This window comes from Balaenoptera ricei, chromosome 1, assembly GCF_028023285.1.
Source record: "Balaenoptera ricei isolate mBalRic1 chromosome 1, mBalRic1.hap2, whole genome shotgun sequence".
Lineage (NCBI taxonomy): Eukaryota > Metazoa > Chordata > Mammalia > Artiodactyla > Balaenopteridae > Balaenoptera > Balaenoptera ricei.
This window is the reverse complement of record NC_082639.1, coordinates 4,494,434-4,513,978: the sequence shown is the minus strand read 5'-3', so window position 1 is coordinate 4,513,978 and position 19,545 is coordinate 4,494,434. Positions and strand designations below refer to the sequence as shown.

General features: G+C 54.1%; 1 protein-coding gene across 1 annotated transcript in view; it reads left to right on the top strand.

Annotated features, from left to right (window-relative positions):
- ACOT7 (acyl-CoA thioesterase 7) overlaps nucleotides 1-19,545 on the top strand; it is a 92,808-nt gene that overhangs the window by 7,183 nt on the left and 66,080 nt on the right. The window contains exons 2-3 of the mRNA XM_059894620.1: nucleotides 12,173-12,290; nucleotides 19,044-19,200. Of these exons, the coding sequence (XP_059750603.1) occupies nucleotides 12,173-12,290; nucleotides 19,044-19,200 (275 nt within the window). The remainder of the gene's footprint in view (nucleotides 1-12,172; nucleotides 12,291-19,043; nucleotides 19,201-19,545) is intronic.

The window sequence follows — 19,545 nt, the reverse complement described above, 5'->3', positions numbered from 1 at the left end:
GACGCGCAGGCTCCGTAGTTGTGGCTCACGGGCCTAGTTGCTCCACGGCATGTGGGATCCTCCCAGACCAGGGCTCGAACCCGTGTCCCCTGCATTGGCAGGCAGATTCTCAATCACTGCGCCACCAGGGAAGCCCCTACAGTTCACTTTTGACAAATGTGTACACCTGTGCAATGATCGCAGTTGTGACATAGAACTTTTCCATCACCTCAAAAAGTGCCTTCCTGGGGACTTCCCTGGGGGCACAGTGGTTAAGAATCCACCTGCCAATGCAGGAGACACAGGTTTGATCCCTGGTCCGGGAAGATCCCACATGTCATGGAGCAATTAAGCCCGTGCGCTACAACTACTGAGCCTGCGCTGTAGAGCCCTAGAGCCACAACTACTGAGCCCGCATGCCACATTACTGCAGCCCGAGCGCCTAGAGCCCGTGCTCCACAACAAGAGAAGCCACTGCAATGAGAAGCCCACGCACGACAATGAAGAGTAGCCCCCGCTCGCCACAACTAGAGAAACCCCACGCAGCAACCAAGACCCAACACAGACAAAAATAAATAAATAAATAAGTGATAAATTAATTAATTACATTTCTCAAAAAAAAAAAAAGTGCCTTCCTGCCCCTTTGCAGTTGGTTTCCTCCCAGCTCTGGCCCCTGGCAAACAGGTCTGCTTCCTATCACTAGAGTTTTGCCTTTTCTAGAATTTCTCATCAACGGAGTCATAGACTGAGCATAGTGCTTGTGAGTTTCACGTGTGTGTGTGTGTGTGTGTGTGTGTCCGTGATTCTTGCTGTTGTTGCCTAGTAGTCTTCATTATCTCTTTATCAGATAGTGAACATTTGAGTTCTTTACAGCTTTGGGCAGTTATGAAAACAGTTCACAATTGCAGATTTCAAAACATTTAGGACGTAGCTGAGGAAACTTGAACGCTTACTTGATATTTAATGATATTAAGAGGAGCTCCTGGGCTTCCCTGGTGGCTAAGTGGTTAAGAATCCGCCTGTCAATGCAGGGTACACAGGTTCGAGCCCTGGTTTGGGAAGATCCCACATGCCATGGAGCAACTAAACCCATGCACCACAACTACTGAGCCTGCGCTCTAGAGCCCGCGAGCCACAACTACTGAGCCCGCGTGCCAAAACTACCGAAGCCCACGCGCCACAACTACTGAAGCCCGTGCACCTAGAGCCCGTGCTCTGCAACAAGAGAAGCCACCGCAATGAGAAGCCCGTGCACCGCAACGAAGTGTAGGTCCCGCTCGCCACAACTAGAGGAAGCCCGCGCACAGCAACGAAGACCCAATGCAACCAAAAATAAATAAATAAATTTATTTTTAAAAAAATAAATGTTAGTTTAAAATAGAAAAAAGAGGAGCTCCTTTCTGCTTGCTAGATGGGATGCTGCCCGATTCACGAATTGTTGAATAAAGCCAATTAGAAAAAAGTTATATTAAGGAGTTCGTATTTCAGGTGGGATAATTGTTTTCTTTTTTTTTTTTTTTTTTTTTAATTTTTATTTATTTATTTTATTTATTTTTGGCTGTGTTGGGTCTTCGTTTCTGTGCGAGGGCTTTCTCTAGTTGCGGCAAGCGGGGGCCACTCTTCATCGCGGTGCGCGGGCCTCTCACTATCGCGGCCTCTCTTGTTGCGGAGCACAGGCTCCAGACGCGCAGGCTCAGTAGTTGTGGCTCACGGGCCTAGTTGCTCCGCGGCATGTGGGATCTTCCCAGACCAGGGCCCGAACCCGTGTCCCCTGCATTGGCAGGCAGACTCTCAACCACTGCGCCACCAGGGAAGCCCAGGGATAATTGTTTTCTGATTCTGTTTTTATTTTTATTTTTTGGCCGCACCACCTAGCTTGTGGGATCTTAGTTCCCTGACCAGGGATCGAACCCGGGGCCCCCAGCAGTGAGAGCACTGAGTCCTAACCACTGGACTGCCAGGGAGTTCCTGTGGTTCTGTTTTCAAACGGAGTCTTTATCTTTTCGAGGGAATGCTGAGATATTTACGTTTCATGATCTGAGCGCAGGTTGGAAAAGAATTTCCAGACACAAGGCAGAATGTAAGGAAGACAGAGTTTATTAAAGAGAAGGGTTGCTGCCAGAACAGCTGGCCGACTTCCTGGTAGCCAGGGAAGGTCGACCATGAGCATGGGTTGCTTCTCTGTTTTTATAGCCAGGGAACCTGCGAGTCATCTGCTGACCGGGCAGAGTATGTATACTTTCAGCGTGCTGAGCGGGAGGAAATCTGGGCAAATGTCTTTCCTTATATGGGATGGGAAAGGGACAGGGCATGCTGCTTGGGAGGGCTCTGGGACATGGCAATGGTCCCATTGTGACAGAGTGATGGGAGTCCTGTAACTCTTTGTTCCGGCAATATCGGCCCTTTGAGTTTATCTAGTTCTTTGTCCTTGTAGCACACTACATTCCCCCCTCTCTTTATTTACAGGGCCAATTCTTTGGCCTTATTGGATACCCTGCTCACGTCTACCTACTTGCCTAGCTCCTTCTCAGGCGTTCAGGAACCCTTTTTGTAAGGAGAAGCGGGTGACAATCTCTCTGGCTACTTCCTGCTGGACAGGGGCGTTGTGGGGCCCTGGGTCCCAATGCCCACTCTCTATCAGGGTATATTTACGGAGGGAGATGAGATCCTGCAGAATGATTAGGCAGCTTGTTCCAGTGTATTCTGTGTGCCAACTGGCTGGTACTCTTGTTGTAGCACCATCTGGAACTGAATCTTTTGAACCTGTTGAGAGATGAATTTAGATAATGTGTTAATAATGCAGGGACCAAACAACAAAACAAAGGCTATCAGGATTAATGGTCCCAACAAGGGCAATAGCCATGTCCATATCTGGATCCCCATAGAGGAGAGGAGGTCGGAAAGCCAGCTTGGGGCCCTGTCCTGCTCTCTCTTTTAAATCTTCTATTAATTTGATGTTTTTCTTTAGAATCTGGAGGTCTTCTTCAGCCTGGCCGGAGGTATTAATATAGAAGCAGCCTGTCTCATTTAGTAGGGCACAGACACCCCCGCCTCAGCTGCTATAACATTAAGGGCCCTCCTATTTTATAAAACCACCTCGGCCAGAGAGCCTAGGGCTGACTGCTCTTCCTCAGTGGCTGCTACTGTAGCCTTCCAAGGTTCCTGGACCACGATGGTGAGATGGAGAACGCTCCTCTCTAAGGTGTACGCCTGCAAACCAGGAGAGCCCTCTAAAGACGCTACGTATTATTTCAGGCTGATCAAGAACTGGGTTATCATAAGCATGTCCCCACCAAGCAGCGGTTCATTTTTGTCTCTCCAGGACAGGTCTTAAGGCCTCTTCAAGGAAGAACCCAAGGCTGGGAATGCCTCCCAAGGAAGCTAAATCCTTTGTAGTCATAATGGTCGCCTCTGGGACCACGGCAGTAATTGTGCAGGAGCCTCTCCAAAGTGTGGGAAGATCCAGATAGACCCCGTTACCACATAGAAATGAAAATCTGGTGCCCCTCAAGGATACCCCTGCTGTGGGTCCCCAGAGCCAGGCTCTGACCTTTTGGGAGTTTTCCTCTGGAAATAGAATGGGGTCCCATGGCCTAGGATTATATTGGGAAGGCCAAACTCCGAGGAAATAATCATCTATACATAAAGGGGAGAATCTGGGTTCTGACTGATGAAGAGTGTGACGGGCGGATTGGCATAACAAATTTCTGAATATTAGCTGAATTATGTTATATTTTGGAGGAGAATCTTGCCGGGAGGTTAAACTAAGTAAGTGTCTGGTGGTCACACCGATCCCCACATATTTAGTTCCCAGGACCGAGCTGTTTATGGGGATATGGTCTTCATTAATATTTTCTTAGTCACATTTTTCCTCGAATTTCCCCAACACAAAGTGAAGTTACCTTCATGTACATCATATTTATTTTCCTCGGACCAGGGATCCCACTCCAGGCTAGTCTGATTAAAATTGAGGGTGTAGTTACAAAGAGAGTCATTTACCCAGCCCCAAATGGGTCCCCAAACCATCCAGGTTTTGGAAACAGAGCTGTGCCTCGTCTGCCCAAGCTTGGGCTGATGCCCATATCCTGTTTTTCTCTTCATGAGTACAGCAAGCGGTCAGGACTACATGAACGTCTCGCCGGGTCAGGTCAAAGGTTATGATGAGGGCCTGAAATTCCTTAATAAAAGTGGTGGGATCCTGACTGAAGGAACCTAACTTGTTTTGAATTTGAGAAATGTCCGACATGGGAAAGGGAACATGGAATCTAATAGTGCCCATGTCTCCATTTGCTACTTCCCTTAAGGGAAGCATATTAGAATCTGTTTCCTGGCGTTGGGCAATCCTCGATCTTGTGTGGGGAGGGGAGAGGGGGCTTTCGCCCTGATAAGGGGGTGGCTGTTGGGAGCTGTGGGTTGAGGCGGGGGCAGGGGCTGAAGCAAAGGGGGTTGATGGGGTGGGGGACAGGAAAGGTCTAGTCGAGGGTTGCTTAGGAGATCTGATGGAGAGGGAGGCAGAGGGGGTCGGGGTGATAAGGTGGCAACAGAAAGACACATGGCGGCATGAGTCCCTCAGCTCCAGATTCTGACTAAGGGCCATAAAGTTCTGGATGTAAGGAACCTCTGAGTCCTTTCCTTGTTTCCGGCAAAAGAGATCAAGTTGGAGGATCGTGTTATAATTTAGTGTGCCATTAGGAGGCCATTGTTCTCGGTCCCCCAGTTTATACTGGGGCCAAGCCGTATTACAAAAGAAAATGAGCCTCCTCTTTTTGAGATTCTCAGGGTCAAATTTTCCCAGTTCCTGATGATACAGCCGCGGGGTGAGTCTGAGGGAGGCTCCCGAGACATACCAGAACCCATTCTTAGCCTGTATGCCATAGAATGGGGGTACTGAGAGTCACCGGGTGACAGAAAGGCGTCCCCTTTGTCCCAGTGATCTCTCCGTGCGACTAAGGCACAAAATGGGCCGACCGTCCCAACAATCGCGTCCGACCATGAGAGGTGACCCCTGAGCATGCGACTAAGGCACCTTGTGACTCAGGCAGAGAAAGAAAGGAAAGAGAGAAAGATTCCTGGGACCCACCGGGTGACTCACTGTTTGGCGATTCCCTGAAACGTGAAAAGGCACTGCTGGGATGGCTCAGAGGCAACACTTAGGCTCCTGTAAGTCAATCTGGACCGAGAAGAAGGTGAAAGTAACAGAGAAGAGAGGCTGAGGAATTGGCCTTGTAGTCCTGCGGGAAGGCGGCGGCCAAGGGGAGGGGGCTCAGTGTTCTGCTTGAACCAGTGTGTGCCTCACGGTGCACGGAAGTTGTCTTGCTGGGGGCAGATGCTCTAACAGCCTGGTCCGTTCCGTGACCCCCTTATCCTTCATGGGAGTCTTCAAGCGGCAGGCGCCCTAATGTCTTTTAAATGCCTGACCCGTGCCCGCACGATACCAATCGGCCTAGTCCTCAGTCAGGAGGAAGGCAGAGGGACCCTCACCGCAGTTACTGGGGCAAAGTGAGCCCCAGTAACTGGGCGGCAGTTACTGGGGCGAAGTGAGCGTGGAGCCTTCGGAACACACCGGGGTGTGGCCCTGGCCAGAGTCCTCTGTTGCTTCCCCGGCAGCTTGCCTGTTCACAGAGAGTCCCAAGGAATGAGGAGAGGAGGTGGGGAAAGAGATCCCCCAAGAGATATCCCTGTACGGGCCACCACAATGTCGTGGTCCGAGCGTGGGTTGGAAAAGAATTTCCAGACACAAGGCAGAATGTAAGGAAGACAGAGTTTATTAAAGAGAAGGGTTGCTGCCAGAACAGCTGGCCGACTTCCTGGTAGCCAGGGAAGGTCAACCATGAGCATGGGTTGCTTCTCTGTTTTTATAGCCAGGGAACCTGCGAGTCATCTGCTGACCGGGCAGAGTATGTATACTTTCAGCGTGCTGAGCGGGAGGAAATCTGGGCAAATGTCTTTCCTTATATGGGATGGGAAAGGGACAGGGCATGCTGCTTGGGAGGGCTCTGGGACATGGCAATGGTCCCATTGTGACAGAGTGATGGGAGTCCTGTAACTCTTTGTTCCGGCAATATTGGCCCTTTGAGTTTATCTTGTTCTTTGTCCTTAGAGCATACCACCCCGACTCCAGTCGCTAGTTCCCCTCTCAAGGGCAATGGAAGCTTCCGGTTTCCCTGGCCTCCCTCCAGGGATGGTCTACACGGGGCCTGCAGGTGTAGTCAGTCACCTAGTTGCCATCATTCTGCGCTTTGCCTTTTTTCATCTAACGGTGCTTCTCCTAGACGGTTCCTCCCTCTTGCTTGGGGCTGTGCACTCTTGTATTGTGTGGATGTAAGTTAATCTGAGTCCCTTATTGGTGGACATTTAGGACACGGCCAGTCTTTGCATGATAAACAGCTTTGCAGTGAGTAACCTTGAACACACTTGGTTTAATCATGTGTGCAGACATCTGTAGGGTGAATTCCTCTCAGTGGAATGGCTGGCTTAGAGCAGCCCTATGCATTTGGAGTTTGGACGGATAACGATAACAGCAGGTTGCCCTCCGGGAGGTTGTAGCCACTCATGCTCCCCGTTCATCGATGAGCCCCTCGGGACAGGTGGGCACAGGCAGGGCGGTGGGAAGGTCCGGGTGTGCCTGGCCAGCAGCGCTGGTCTGGGCAGGTGCAGTTTGGAGCCCTGCAGGGCAGTGGGAGATCAGGCGAGGAAAGTTCCAGATCACTGAGGGCTTCAAACGCCTCACTAGGAAGTTGAATCTTTTGTTTTTCTGGCCACCCCGCACGGCATGCAGGATCTTAGTTCCCTGACCAGGGATCAAACCCACTCCCCCTGCGGTGGAAGCGCGGGAGTCACTGGATCACCGGGGGAAGTCCCGGGAGTTGGATGTTGAATCTTTATTCCGTAGGAGGGGCCCTGGAGGGTCTGAGCAGGGGAGTGCACTCCTGCTTAAGAAGAGGGACTCTTGGGGCAGTGGGGTAGGCGGTGGGTTAGGGCTGGGAGGCAAGAGGCAGACGAAGAAGCCCCCCTGCCCTGGTCCCCAAGTGACTCCCCACATACCAGCCCTGCCTCGGTCTCCCCGAAGCCGCCCCATCCCCCAGAACAAGTCCAGACGCTGTCCCCAGCCAGCCCCAGGCCCTTGTGCCAAGCTCCTGGCTCCATCGTTCCACTCCGCCCTTCACCCCCGTCCCCGCACAGGCCGCTGGCCAGCGCTGGCGGGTTGTCATCTGTTTCTGGACCCACCGAGCTCTCCCAGCGCTGGGGCCTTCCCCTGAGATGCGCCCTCTTCTTGGAACAGCCCCTGCCCCCTGTCCCCGGCTCAGCCCTGCTCCCCCTCCGGGACTTGGCCCAGGTGTCACGTCCTGTGCGAAGTTTTCCCCGGCGTCCTGGTGAGCGGCTGCCCCTTCTGGGAGTGACTCCTTGACCCGGACCGGTGCAGCTTCCTTCGCGCCCCTGCCCTCAGCTTTGTGTCTGCTCCGGAGGGGAGCGGAGTCGGGGTGGTGTGTACCTCGCTTAGCCATGGGCCCAGCCCTGGCCATCTCATCCTGTGCTCTGGGGCAGGAGCAGCTGGAGTAGAAGGGGAGGGGCAGTGGGTGACATGGTGACATTCAGAGGCCACTGCTGGGAGGCGGGGGGAGTGGAGGATGGTGAAGGGGATGCGCGGGGTGTGGGCCTGCTTGCCAGAGGCAGTGTCTGTGCCGCCGCCGGCCGAGAGGACGTGAGGGGTGGGAAGCCGCAGGGGCTCCCTGGGCTGACCTTCCACTTTCCTCTGAAGTTTCTGGGGTCCAAGGAGCGAGGGAGTCGCAGGTTGGCATGGGCAGAGGGGCAGAGAGAGGTGGGAGGGAGAATGGGTCACACAGAGTCTCCCCCCAGGACTGGGTCAGGCCCGCCACCTGCTCTGCCCCCCGCCCCCCTGCCCCCCGAGCTGGCCTGCGTGGGGTTGAAACATTTCAGCCGGGCGTGGCCTGTCAAATATCAGGAGATGTCACGTTAGACTCTGGATTGCCAGCTTCTCTTGAAAACCCAGAGCTTCGGCATCCTGGACTCAGACCCCTGCACGGCCGCAGCCGGCCAGCGTGCGTGCCCAGTACTGCCCCGTTGCGTCCCTGCTCAGACACCCGTGGGCAGTGCCGCGTGGCATCGTGCTTGGTCTGCTGGGCTGTCTTTTCTTCTTTTTTAATGTCTTTACTAAAAGTGGGAAAACAAAAGCTCCACAGAGGGGCCACATGTTCTCCTGGCGGCCCTCGTTCCTCACCGTCCTGCCTGGAGACGACCGGCGTAGGGGGAGCTCTGGGGAAGGCGAGTTGAGGAGGACCCTGCCCAGCAGCTCCTGAGCCCTTTGGAGGGAGGGAGGGCAGGTGTGGGGTCACAGCTCAGCATGGGGATGGAGGCCAGGAAGGAACCACGGTGAGGCCAGGGGGAAGGAGTCTTGATTTGGGGCCACAGGAAAGGGGTGAGTGAGCTGGGCTCCGGCCCCCCGGTGTCTGCAGGAACTGCAGAGCCGAGTCAGGGTCAGGTCCTGGGGGAAGGTTTGTGTCTGCGCCGCGTGCCTGGGTGGCCAGCCGGCCTGGGGGGTTAGGACGGTCCTTGGGGCAGGACCCAGGGTGACCAGGACGGGAGGGGGCTGGAGAGTATGCATTCTGGAGCGTCTGGCATTTACTCCTAAGTGCCCAGGGACCCCGGGGGCAGTGGGATGTTGACGGCGTGGGGTCCCCAGGGACCCCCAGTGTGGCAGAGTGGCGCAGGCGCCATCCCCTGTTTTCCTATTTCAGAGGCCACCTCCTTATCAGTCCCTCCCTCCTCAGGGCCCTGCCGGATGCAAGCACTTCCTCCTGCACCCTGGGGCCCTCTGTCTGCACTTCTCCCCCTGGCCCTGCATCCCTCTGCACCAGCCTGGCGTGGGCAGCCCCACTTTACAGACCGGGAAAGGGAAACCCACAGAAAGGAACCAGGCTCCGCCAGAGGCAGGCTCTGGTACTCCTGGTGTCAAAACGTTTCAGTCCTCACCTGTCTGGACTAAAGCCCTTACCCCACCTCGGCATCCACCAGGCACCTGTTCCCTCATGCAGAGATGCACCATCTGGTCTTTACTAAGTTGAAAACAAATACAAAGGAAAGAGTCTGATACAGCAGTTTTGTTATTTGAATTGGCTACCTCTTAACTCAAACTTAAAAAAAAAAACAACTCAGTATAAGCTCGAAGTTTTTAAACTTAAAAAGTTTTTAAATTTTTTAATTATTTTTTCAGCTTTATGGATATATGATTGACATATAAAACTGCACAACATGGTGACCCGGCACACGTGTGTGTGGTGAAATGATAAAACTGCACAACATGGTGACCCGGCACACGTGTGTGTGGTGAAATGACCACCACAGCAAGTTCACTTAACACCCATCATCTCACATCGCTATGATTGTTTTTTCTTGTGATGAGAACTTTTGAGATCTACTCTCTCGGTAACTTTCAAATATATGACATAGTGTTGTTACCTTTAGTCACCATGCTGTACGTTACATCCCCATGACTTATTTTATAACTGAAAGTTTGTACCTTTTGACCCCCTTCACCTGTTTTAACCCATCCCCCCTGCACCCCTCTGGCCTCTGGCAACCACCAGTCTGTTCTCTGTATCTATGAGTTTGGGCTTTTTAGATTCCACATATAAGTAAAATGATCTAGTTTTTGTCTTCTTCTGTCTGACTTATCTCGTGGAGCTTAATTGCCTTCAAGGTCTATCCATGTTGTTGCAAATGGCAGGATTTCCTTCTTTTTTATGGCTGAATTATGCACACACACACACACACACACACACACACACACACACCCCATGTCCGCTTCATCCATTCATCCATCAGTGGACCCTTAGGTTGTTTCATGTCTTGGCTACTGTAAATAATGCTACAGTGAACGTGGGGCTGCAGATCTCTCTTCAAGAGAGTGATTTCATTTCCTTCAGATTAATACCCAGAAGTGGGATTGCTGGATCATATGATAGTTCTAGTCTTAATTTTTTGAGGAACCTCCAGGCTGTTTTCCACAGTGGCTGCACCAGTTTACATTCCCATCAGCAGTGCACAAGGGTTCCCTTTTCTCCACATCCTTGCCGGCACTTGTTTCTTGTCTTTTTGAGAATAGCCATTCTAACAGGTGTGAGGTGAGATCTCATTGTGTTGGGTTTTTTAAAAATGTTTTTATTTTTTGGCCGCACCATGCGGCATATGGAATCTGAGTTGCCTGGCCAGGGATCGAACCCACGCTCCCTGCTTTGGAAGCGAGGAGTCTTAACCACTGGACCACCAGGGAAGTCCCCTCATTGTGGTTTTGATTTGCATTTCCCTGATGGTTAATGATGCTGCGTATCTTTTCATGTGCCTGTTTGGAAAAATGTCCATTCAGATCCTCTGCCTATTTTTTAATTGGATTGTTTGTTTGTTTTGCTATTGTATGAGTTGTATGAGTTCTTTATGTATTCTGGATATTAATGTTTTCTCCCATCCCACAGGTTATCTTTTCATTTTGCTGATGGCTCCTTTGCTGTGCAGAAGCTTTTTAGTTTGATGTAGTCCCACTTGTTTATTTTTGCTTCTGTTGCCTTTGTTTTTGGTGTCAAATCTAAAAAAGTCATCACTAAGGCCTATGTTTTCTCCTAGGAGTTTTATGGTTTCGGGTCTTGTGTTCAAGTTTTTAATCTATTTCGAGTTGATTCAAAAATCTTTTAAAATGAAAATTTGAGAAGCCAAGTGACGCTTCTTTCCCGTGCTCTGGGGGTTCCCCTGGTCATTGCTTGGTGACCGTCGCGGCTGCCCCTGAGCCAGTGATGCAGGCGAGAAGTAGGGGGCCTGAATGCCCGCCCCCCAGGATGAAGGGGTGACATTTGGGATGGGCGACAGGTGCAGACAGCTGTCAGTCACCCCAGGATGTCGGTGCTCATCTGCTTCAGAAAATGGCAGCTACGGCTCTTTCTTGGAGCCTCCAGCCTTCCTGCGGTCAGTTGGCTGACACTTAGAGAAGAGGGAAGAAGTGCTGGTGAACGTTTATGTCTGACCGTGTGCCAGCTTGTTATCTGCATTGTCTTGAGTGATTCAGTCTTCCCCACCGTCAAATGCGGTGCTGTTGTTCCTCTTTTACAGACAAGGAAGCGGAGAAGTGAGGGTTTTGGCAGCTTTGCTCAGGTCACCCAGCTAGTGAGAGTGGGAGCCAGGAACGATCTCTGAGTCTGCCTGAAAGGAGCCAGACCCGGAGGGCAGTGGAGCTCCGTGGCCCAGAGTGGGGGGCCCGGCCTTGGGGGCCACGCTAGCTAGCGGGTTGGAACAGGCTGGGTGGGCCCAGGGATGCTGGGCACCCAGGAACCGCACACTCGCTCATTGCCTGGTACCCGTCTCTGGGCCTGAGGCTGGTGCAGGCAGATTTCATCAGCCAGACTGGAGTCTGGGAAAGTGCCAGCCTCTCTGGGGTTGCCCAAGGCAGGAGCACTAGGCTGGCTTGTTGAGACTCCGGGGATTTCACGGGGCTTCCCCACTGCCCACGGCAAGGACAGGGTTTTTCTTCTTGGGGAAATGGGGTGGCATTTCCGTCCTTCCTGACCTTGGGGAGCCCCCAGCTCTCAGTCCAGGGAACCGGGCCCCTCTGGCGCTGTCTCAGAGCCCAGGGGCAGGTGGCGAGCGGGCGTTCGCCTGCTGATGTGTCTGGGTGCTGCGACTTGTTTCCAGTTCTCAGAACATCTGTGGCCGCACGAGCCCAGCTCCCCTGGGACTCCTGATGGAGGTGGTGGTCCTGGGAATTTGTCCATTTTCCAAGGGGTCAGAGCCTGTGTGCTTGTGCTCATTCAGCTCTGCTGGTCCTTGGCAGTCCTGGAAACCAGGAGGGGCAGGTGCGCTGGGCACCCCACAGCCGGGTCGCCTTGCTGCCACGCTCACGGCCTTTGCGGAAAGTCCCCGCCACCCGCCCTTCCTGGTACCTGCCGGGCCGGGTGCCTGCGGCCCTAGGGCAGGAAGGTGGAAACACGTGGAAACACAACCCTGCAGCCCCTTGTCTGGCTGTCAGATCAGCACCCACCCTGAGCAAACACGCGGGAAGTTCTTTTTCCCTTTCTGGGAGCCATCGGGCCCTTTGGAGGACCTTCTGCCCCTCCCCAGGGTTGCTGCTGTTCACGAGTGACGTCCTTCCCGAGGCTCACCCTGCTGCTTCCCCCCCCACCACCCCCAGGATCATGCGGCCAGATGACGCCAATGTGGCCGGCAACGTCCACGGAGGAACCATCCTGAAGATGATCGAGGAGGCAGGGGCCATCATCAGCACCCGGCACTGCAACAGCCAGAACGGGGTGAGCGTCACGTGGAAGATCCCGGGCCCTGGGGGCCTAGCGTCCCCTCTGGCGATGCCGCACCCCTGTCCACTGTCGGGTCAGGAAGGGAGTTTGGGTGGAGGCCAGGCCTGGAGCCTTCCCTGCCCCGGTCCCCGGGCCTTGGGGGTTTTGGGAAGCTCCGGCCCTGGACTGGGGACCCCTTGGGTTGGCAGTTGGTTTGGGGCTCAGCGAGGAGGGGTGGGGACCTCCAGAAACTAAGCTGAGAGCTGCCAGCTGACAGAGCCACCTTTCCAGCCCTCCCCCTGTGTTCAGGGAGAGTCAGCTTCCTGAGCCCCCGGGGGCCCAGCCCCCCCAGAGCCTGCATGGGCGGCAGTTAACCCTGGGTGTCACACGGCCTGGACCCACATCCCTCCCCTGCTCCACTGACCCTGGGTCCACAGGCAAGTCTGGGCTCTCCCCTTGGTGGCTTCCGGGCCGCACAGGCCAGCACAGACTCCTGCGATGGTGCCGGCTCTCCTCCCGCCGCCCGGACAGGGAGGGCCAGGCTGGTGGCTTTAGGCTTCAGGGCAGCTGCGGGGCATTCAGCCCGTCATCTCCTGCCCGGCCCCCAGCCCTGCGGGACCTGCCGTTCTCTCTGAGGCCCCTCCCCTCGGGTGCTGGGGGAAGGAGTCAGTCTTGTGCCCCAACTGCCAACTCGGCACCAGGCAGGCACGGAAGCGGCTCTAAGGAAGCCTGAGGCTTTGGGTACCTGGGGGCCTCGGCTAGCCACTTGCTGTGTCATCGTCCTCCAGGCCCAGAGGCCGATTCCGCGCCCGCGCAGACTGTGTGCACACGCGCGTGGATGTGCAGCGCTGCACGTGTGTGTGTGTGTGTAGGATGAACCGAGCCGGGTGAGTGTGTGTGGGTGGACGTGGGCCTGGGGGCCTCCGCCTGGGGAGGAGTGGGAGTCGGTTGGGCTGGGCCCTCCATGTGAGGAAGGGGCTCTCCCGCCTGCTAAGAGTTTGCCCCTGAAGTTCTGGGGCAAACCCGGCCACGTTCAGAGAGCGCCCTCTGGTGGCTGTGAGGACAGGCCTGAGCCCGAGGGGCCGGGGCTGAGGTGGGGGCCGGGCCCCTGGTAGACGCTCCGCGAGGGAGACAGTGAGGCCCCCAGCCAGGCCTGGCAAGAGAGGCTGGACGCTGGGAAGGAAGAGCCCCAGGACTGGGGAGGGAGGGAGGGAGGAGGGCTCGGGGCGCCAAGTGGGTGACGGTGCCCTGGTAACCGCCAGGGTTCAGTGACCACCTAGGGTTTTGCAAAGCTCTGTAGCATTTAGCCTGTGTCGTCCTCACGACACCCCTTAGAGATCGAGGTGGTTACTGTATTATCCCCACTGCACAGATGAGGAAGCTGAGGTCCAGAGAGCTTGGATACTTGCCCGAGGCCACATGGGGAGGCAGGTGGCTGGTCTGGGTCTTGAACCTGTGCTTTGAATCCCTGTTCGTTCTCACTCCTTCCCCAAAGTGAGCCTGGGGTGCAGGTGTGACCTGTTGGCTGGGAGATGCCTCTGGGCTGGTGGCCCCAGGATAGCGATCTGGAATCCCAGGCTCAGGAAGTGGGTGTGAGCCCCAGGCAGCTCCAGGGGGCTGAGGCTGGCCTCTGAATGGCTCTGCTGGGGCTCTGGGTGGCTGGGGGCACTGCCATCCACACTCCCCTGGTGGTCTCATCCAGCCTGTGGCTTTAGTACCACGACACAGCCCCGAGGTCCTCTGTCCAGCTGGTGCCTCTTGGCTGGCTCCCCCTGGATGCTTAATCAGCCCTCGACCTGGATGGGCCCCAAAAGACTCTCGGGGCCCTCTCCGAGGCTGCTTCTCCCACGGCCTCCCTCTGCTGAGTAAATTTAGACCTCTGGAGCCTCCGTTGACCCCCTCTTCCTCCCACCCGTAGACACTGGCATCCAGTCCTGTCGACTTCACCTTGTGGATAGTTCCAGGTCCGAGCGCTGCACACCAGCCCCACCGCCATCTGGGCCGAGCCACTGTCACTTCCTGCCAAAATTGCCTAAACAGCTTCCTAACAGGCCTCCCTGCCCTTGTCTGCTCTCCAGCAGCAGCCAGAGAAACCCATCCTGTGTGAAGTCAGGGCACGTCAGGGCACGGCTCCTACTCCTTGCCCTCGTCACGCCCCTGGGCCACGCCAGCATTCCTGCCCCAGGGCCTTTGCACTGGCCCTTTCCCCTGCCTGGACCGCTCTTCCCGCAGAGACCCACGTGGCTCCCCCTTCCTTCCAGTCTCTGTAAATACGATCTCCATGCCCCCGACGACCGGCTCCCTCACCGCTCCCAGCTCTCGTCCACAGCACTGTCCCTCCTGGCACACTGTGTTTTGCTCATTTAGCTCTGGGCTGCTTCCCTCACTAGAATGTAAGCCCCACCAGGGCAAGGACTTTTGCCCGTCACTTCCCGGCTGGATTCCCTTAGCATCTAGGCCAAGGTCTGGAACGCAGTGGGCTCCCATTAGCTGTGTGTCTGGAGTAGTCGTCTGTGGAGAGCTTCTGTTTAATGCACACTTACGATGCACCAGTGGCCGCACTGCGTGCTTGACCTTCCTTACCTGGGGAATCTCCTTAACCCCATTTTGCAGGTGGGGAAACGGAGGCCTGGAAAAGTCATGTGGCTCCCAGAGGTCACAGAGCTGCATCCTCTGAGTGGGCATCAGCCGAGAGGGCCTGGGTGGGTGAGGGGGCAGGTGCAGCTCAAATAACAAGAGCAGTAGGAGTTAACCCTTTCTGGGCCTTGATCCCTACGTTTCTGTGAGAGCAGGGCAGCCCACCCCTCCTCTCCACACAGCATCCGCTTGATTCCTGGCAGCAGTCACTGGTACCATTTATTATCTGTATTTTGCAGAGAGACCAGGTCAAGAGCTAGTGTCAGAGCTGGGATTTGAGTCCAGGGCGCAGACCTGTTTTCTCTGGCTCTGCTTCTGAAGCTGCTGTCCCGGCTTAAAGCCCCGTGGCCCCTCAGGAGCCCAGCCCCGTGGTTTTCCAGGCATCTGTGCCCAATGGGCAGTGCAACTCAGGCTGCCTTCGGGAGCATGGCAGAGGGTGCTTCTTGGGCTAGATGCTGATCAGAACCCTCACGGCTGCTTGCCAGGTCGGGGCTGCTCCTCCTACTTTACGCCCCGAAGCAGGGAGTTACGGGTGTGTCTGAGCCGCTGGGAGCCACAGACACCTACAGCCACAGACACCTACAGCTCGGAGATGCTCACCCTGAATAAACATTTGTCAGCCTGTGTTTTGAATTTCTGGGTCACAGAGGTCTTTATGGAGTGCCTGGGGTGGCCCGCTAGGTCTTGGGAAACGGCAGCTCCCAGTCATGTTGGAGCTGCCTGGGTCCCAGCCTGTGCCGTCCACACCCAGCTGGACATGGATTCAGCAGCAGCCTCTAGCTCCCCCGGGGTCGCCCTGCCCTCCCCTCTGCCTGGGGTGTCTGCACCCCACACCTTCTCCTGCCTGACACCTCAGCATCCAGGTCTCAGCCCCTCACCTGCAGCTGCCCCTCCCACATCGGCACCTGCCACGTGCTTATCTGTCATCCGTCCCCCAACCAGACCCCAGGCCAGGGGCAGGCACCGAGTGCAGGGCCTGGTTCCATAGATACCACCACAAGTGAAGGAATGCCTCTGTAGCCCTAAAAAGGCTGGGGTCCATCTAAGGCTCAGATGTTTAAAGGCACAAGAAACGAGCTGCATTTCCATTTAAAATATTAACGTATAGGAGTGTTACCTGTGTGCGGACATATCCATTCCATAGTTTAGCCACCCTTCAACAAAGACAGCTGCTTTATTTCGTTTTGGGTCTTGCAGGTGGAGCTTGGATAGAAGCTTCCAGAAGTGGCTGGAAGTTCCAGCCAGAGGCTGGCCCCGCATTCTTGCCCACCTTGCTTCGCACTTGCCCTTCCAGCTTTCTGCCAGTGGGTGGCGCTGTAGCCACACAAATGTACTCGGGGTGACGCCCAGCAATTCCCTCGCGTTGTTTTAGCTTCAGGGGTGACACGTCTGTGTGGGGCGGGGGTGGGGGGACAGGGCCCCGGCAAGTCAGAGGGGGGGCGCCACAAGCTGCGCTTGCCTGCTCAGCTCCTGCTCTGCTGCGTTGAGAGCTGATTCCAGGACATTTATAGGAACAGAAACTATCAGAGGACCCCCGTGTGTCTGAGGCTCTCCGGGGAAGGGGTGAAGATGGAGGTCCCCAGGCGTCCCTCCAAAGAGGCAGGTTCTGCGGGTTTGGGGCGGGTCAGGGAATTTGCATGTTTGCCAGGTGTCAGGTGAGTTCTCGCGCAGGTGGGAGAGCTGTGCATTGGTGCCACAGGTGGTGGCAGGTGGCCGGTGGAAAGAGTGCAGACATGCCAGAGCTTGAACTGACTGTCACCTACAAGCTTAATATCTCCAACCCCTGCAGAAGGGGTGCTGTGAGGACCAGCTGGAAAGGTGAAGCCCAGCGCTGACACAGCGCCGACAGGCCCTCAAGAGTGGGCCCATCTCCTGCTCCCTGCTCCCCACCCAGCCCAGGGGTACCCATGCTGTCCAGTGTCCTAAAAACCCTGATTGGTTTCTGGTAGAAAGTCAAAAAAGTGCCAGGTGCTGTGTTTGGCAGTGAAGATCCACGGTCCTGTGGCTCAGACATAAGATTGTCTTTTGTGTCATTCGGTTAGCATGGATGAAAAGGAAGCTGATTCCATAATATATGAAGAATTCATACAACTCAACAACAAAAAATAGACAACCCGATTAAAAAATGGGCAGAGAAACTGAATAGACGTTTTTCCAAAGAAGATATACTGATGGCCAACAGGCACATGAAAAGATGCTCAACATCACTAATCATCAGGGAAATGCAGATCAGTACCACAATGAGATATCCCCTCACACCTGCCAGAATGGCTGTTATCAAAAAGACAACAGATAACCAGTGTTGGTGAAGATGTGGAGAAAAAGGGGTCCTCATGCGCTGTTGGTGAGAATGTAAACTGGTGTGGCCACTGTGGAGAACAGCCTGGAGGTTCCTCAAAAGCTAAAAATAAGAGTTGCCATATGATCCAGCTATTCCACTTCTGAGTATGTATCCAAAGAAAATGAAAACACTAATTCGAAGTGGTATCTGCACCCCTGTGTTCATGGCGGCATTATTTACAGCAGCCAAGACATGGAACAACCTAAGGGTCCATTGATGGATGAATGGATAAATAAATTATGGTATACACACAATGGAATGTTACTCGGAGGTAAAAGAAAAAAAGATGAAATCTTGCCATTTGTGACAACATGGGTGGTCCTTGAGGGAATTATGCTAAGTGAAATAAGTCAGATGGAGAAAAACAAATACCTGATGATTTTGTTCATAGGTAGAATATAAAAGACAAAAAATAAACGAACAAACCAAAAACACATAGATAGAACGAGGCAGTGGTTAGCAGAGGGGAAGGGGTGGGGTGGGGGAGTGGCCCAGGGGCAAAATGGGTAAAGGAATCGACTGTCTCGTGACGGATGGAAACTATACTTTCGGTGGTGAGCACGCTGTAGGGTATACAGTAGAAATATAACGTTGTTACACAGGAAACTTACACAATGATATAAACCAATGTTACCTCAATAAAAACTAAACGTAAAAAAAAAAAGCTGATTTTCAGTGCTGGTGCGGGAGTGCTGGGGCCACGTCAAGCCCTCTGCCCTGCTGAGAAGCACTTTGGGAACACACACCGAAATGTTTGTCCCTTCCGCCCAGGAAACAATCCCCAATACTGAAAATGACTTAACTAAAAGGACCCTAATCACAGGGTTATTTATAATGAGACAACTGAGGATTGATACAAATCTAACAACAGAAGAATATTTTATTTGGCCCTTAAGAAATATCTTTGCGATGGAGTATCGTGAAGTGGCAGTCGTAGAAAGTGTCAAGAAAAGAAGTGAGGAAGTAAGTCCCTCACATTCATAGAATGTGAGCTCCCAAGTGGATCCAGCTGGACCCCACGCGCACGTGCTGACTGGCTGCGTCCATCCAGTTACCAAGGGGTCCTGGGTGGCCGGGGACATACACCCTTTTGTTCCTTTTGAATTTTGAGTCATGAGAACGGGTTGCCTATTTGAAGGATAAATAACATTTAAAAAGAAGAACTGTGATTGCTAAGAGCTTGTCATAACACGGGCAGGTTATTTTTCCTCCTGTTGAGTGAAAAAAGCAGATTGTGAAAGTATATATTTAGCGCTTGCACAACTACGTAAGACTATATATGACAACTGTACATGACTGTAAGTGACAACTATCTATGACTAAAACTGCAAAACAGGGAGCCAGACAGCCAAACAAGTGAACCAGTAAAACCCCTGTTCTTGGGGCAAAAAGCCTGGAAAGAAAGATCCCAAAATAGAAACCATGGTTATCTCTGGATGGGAGGAGTGATTTTCCCTCCTCTGCCTCCTTTTCTGTACGTCCCAAATTTTCCATAATAAGTATGTATGCCTTTTTTCACGTTTCATTATACAAGTAATACGTATCTTTTGTAGAAAAGTCAGAAAAAAGAAACAGGCCGCTCGGAACCCCACCACTCAGAATCGCCTGTATCAAATGCTTTGCTGTGTTGCCCTCGGGCAGTGCTTCATCTCCTGGTTTTGCATGTAGGAGTGTGTGGTGGCAATAACTTGCGTTACTTTAACAGTGGGGAAAAAAACCAAGGGCCGTTTTGGGGGAGTGTGTCCAGGTTGGGGCCTCATGGGAGGCTGACCCGCCTCTGGTCTTTGCAGGAGTGCTGTGTGGCCGCCCTGGCCCAGGTGGAGCGCACGGACTTCCTGTCGCCCATGTGCATCGGCGAGGTGGCCCACGTCAGCGCGGAGATCACCTACACCTCCAAGCATTCGGTGGAGGTCCAGGTCCACGTGATGTCCGAAAACATCCTCACAGGTAACTTCCTCTTGCTGAGCCCGCGTGCGGGGTTGGGAACAACGGTGACAGTAGCAATAAGGCAGCAGCCGCAGCCCACGTCCATTGAGGGCTGACTGCCCCTGGATGGTCCTAACACTGTCTGTGGGTGACCTCCCTGCATTTCCACCTCCACCTGTGAGCAGGGACTTCTGCCGTCCTCGCTTTGTTTGCAGACGGGGAAACGGGGGCGCAGACGAGTTAGGCAACGAGCCCAGGGTACGGCCCCCCTGCCTTCCTGGGGAGGAAGGGGCCTGGCGGCCAGCTGGTCTGGGCAGAAGGGTGGGAGCGGGCTGGGAGGGCACATGCCGCCCTCCGGCCCCCCTG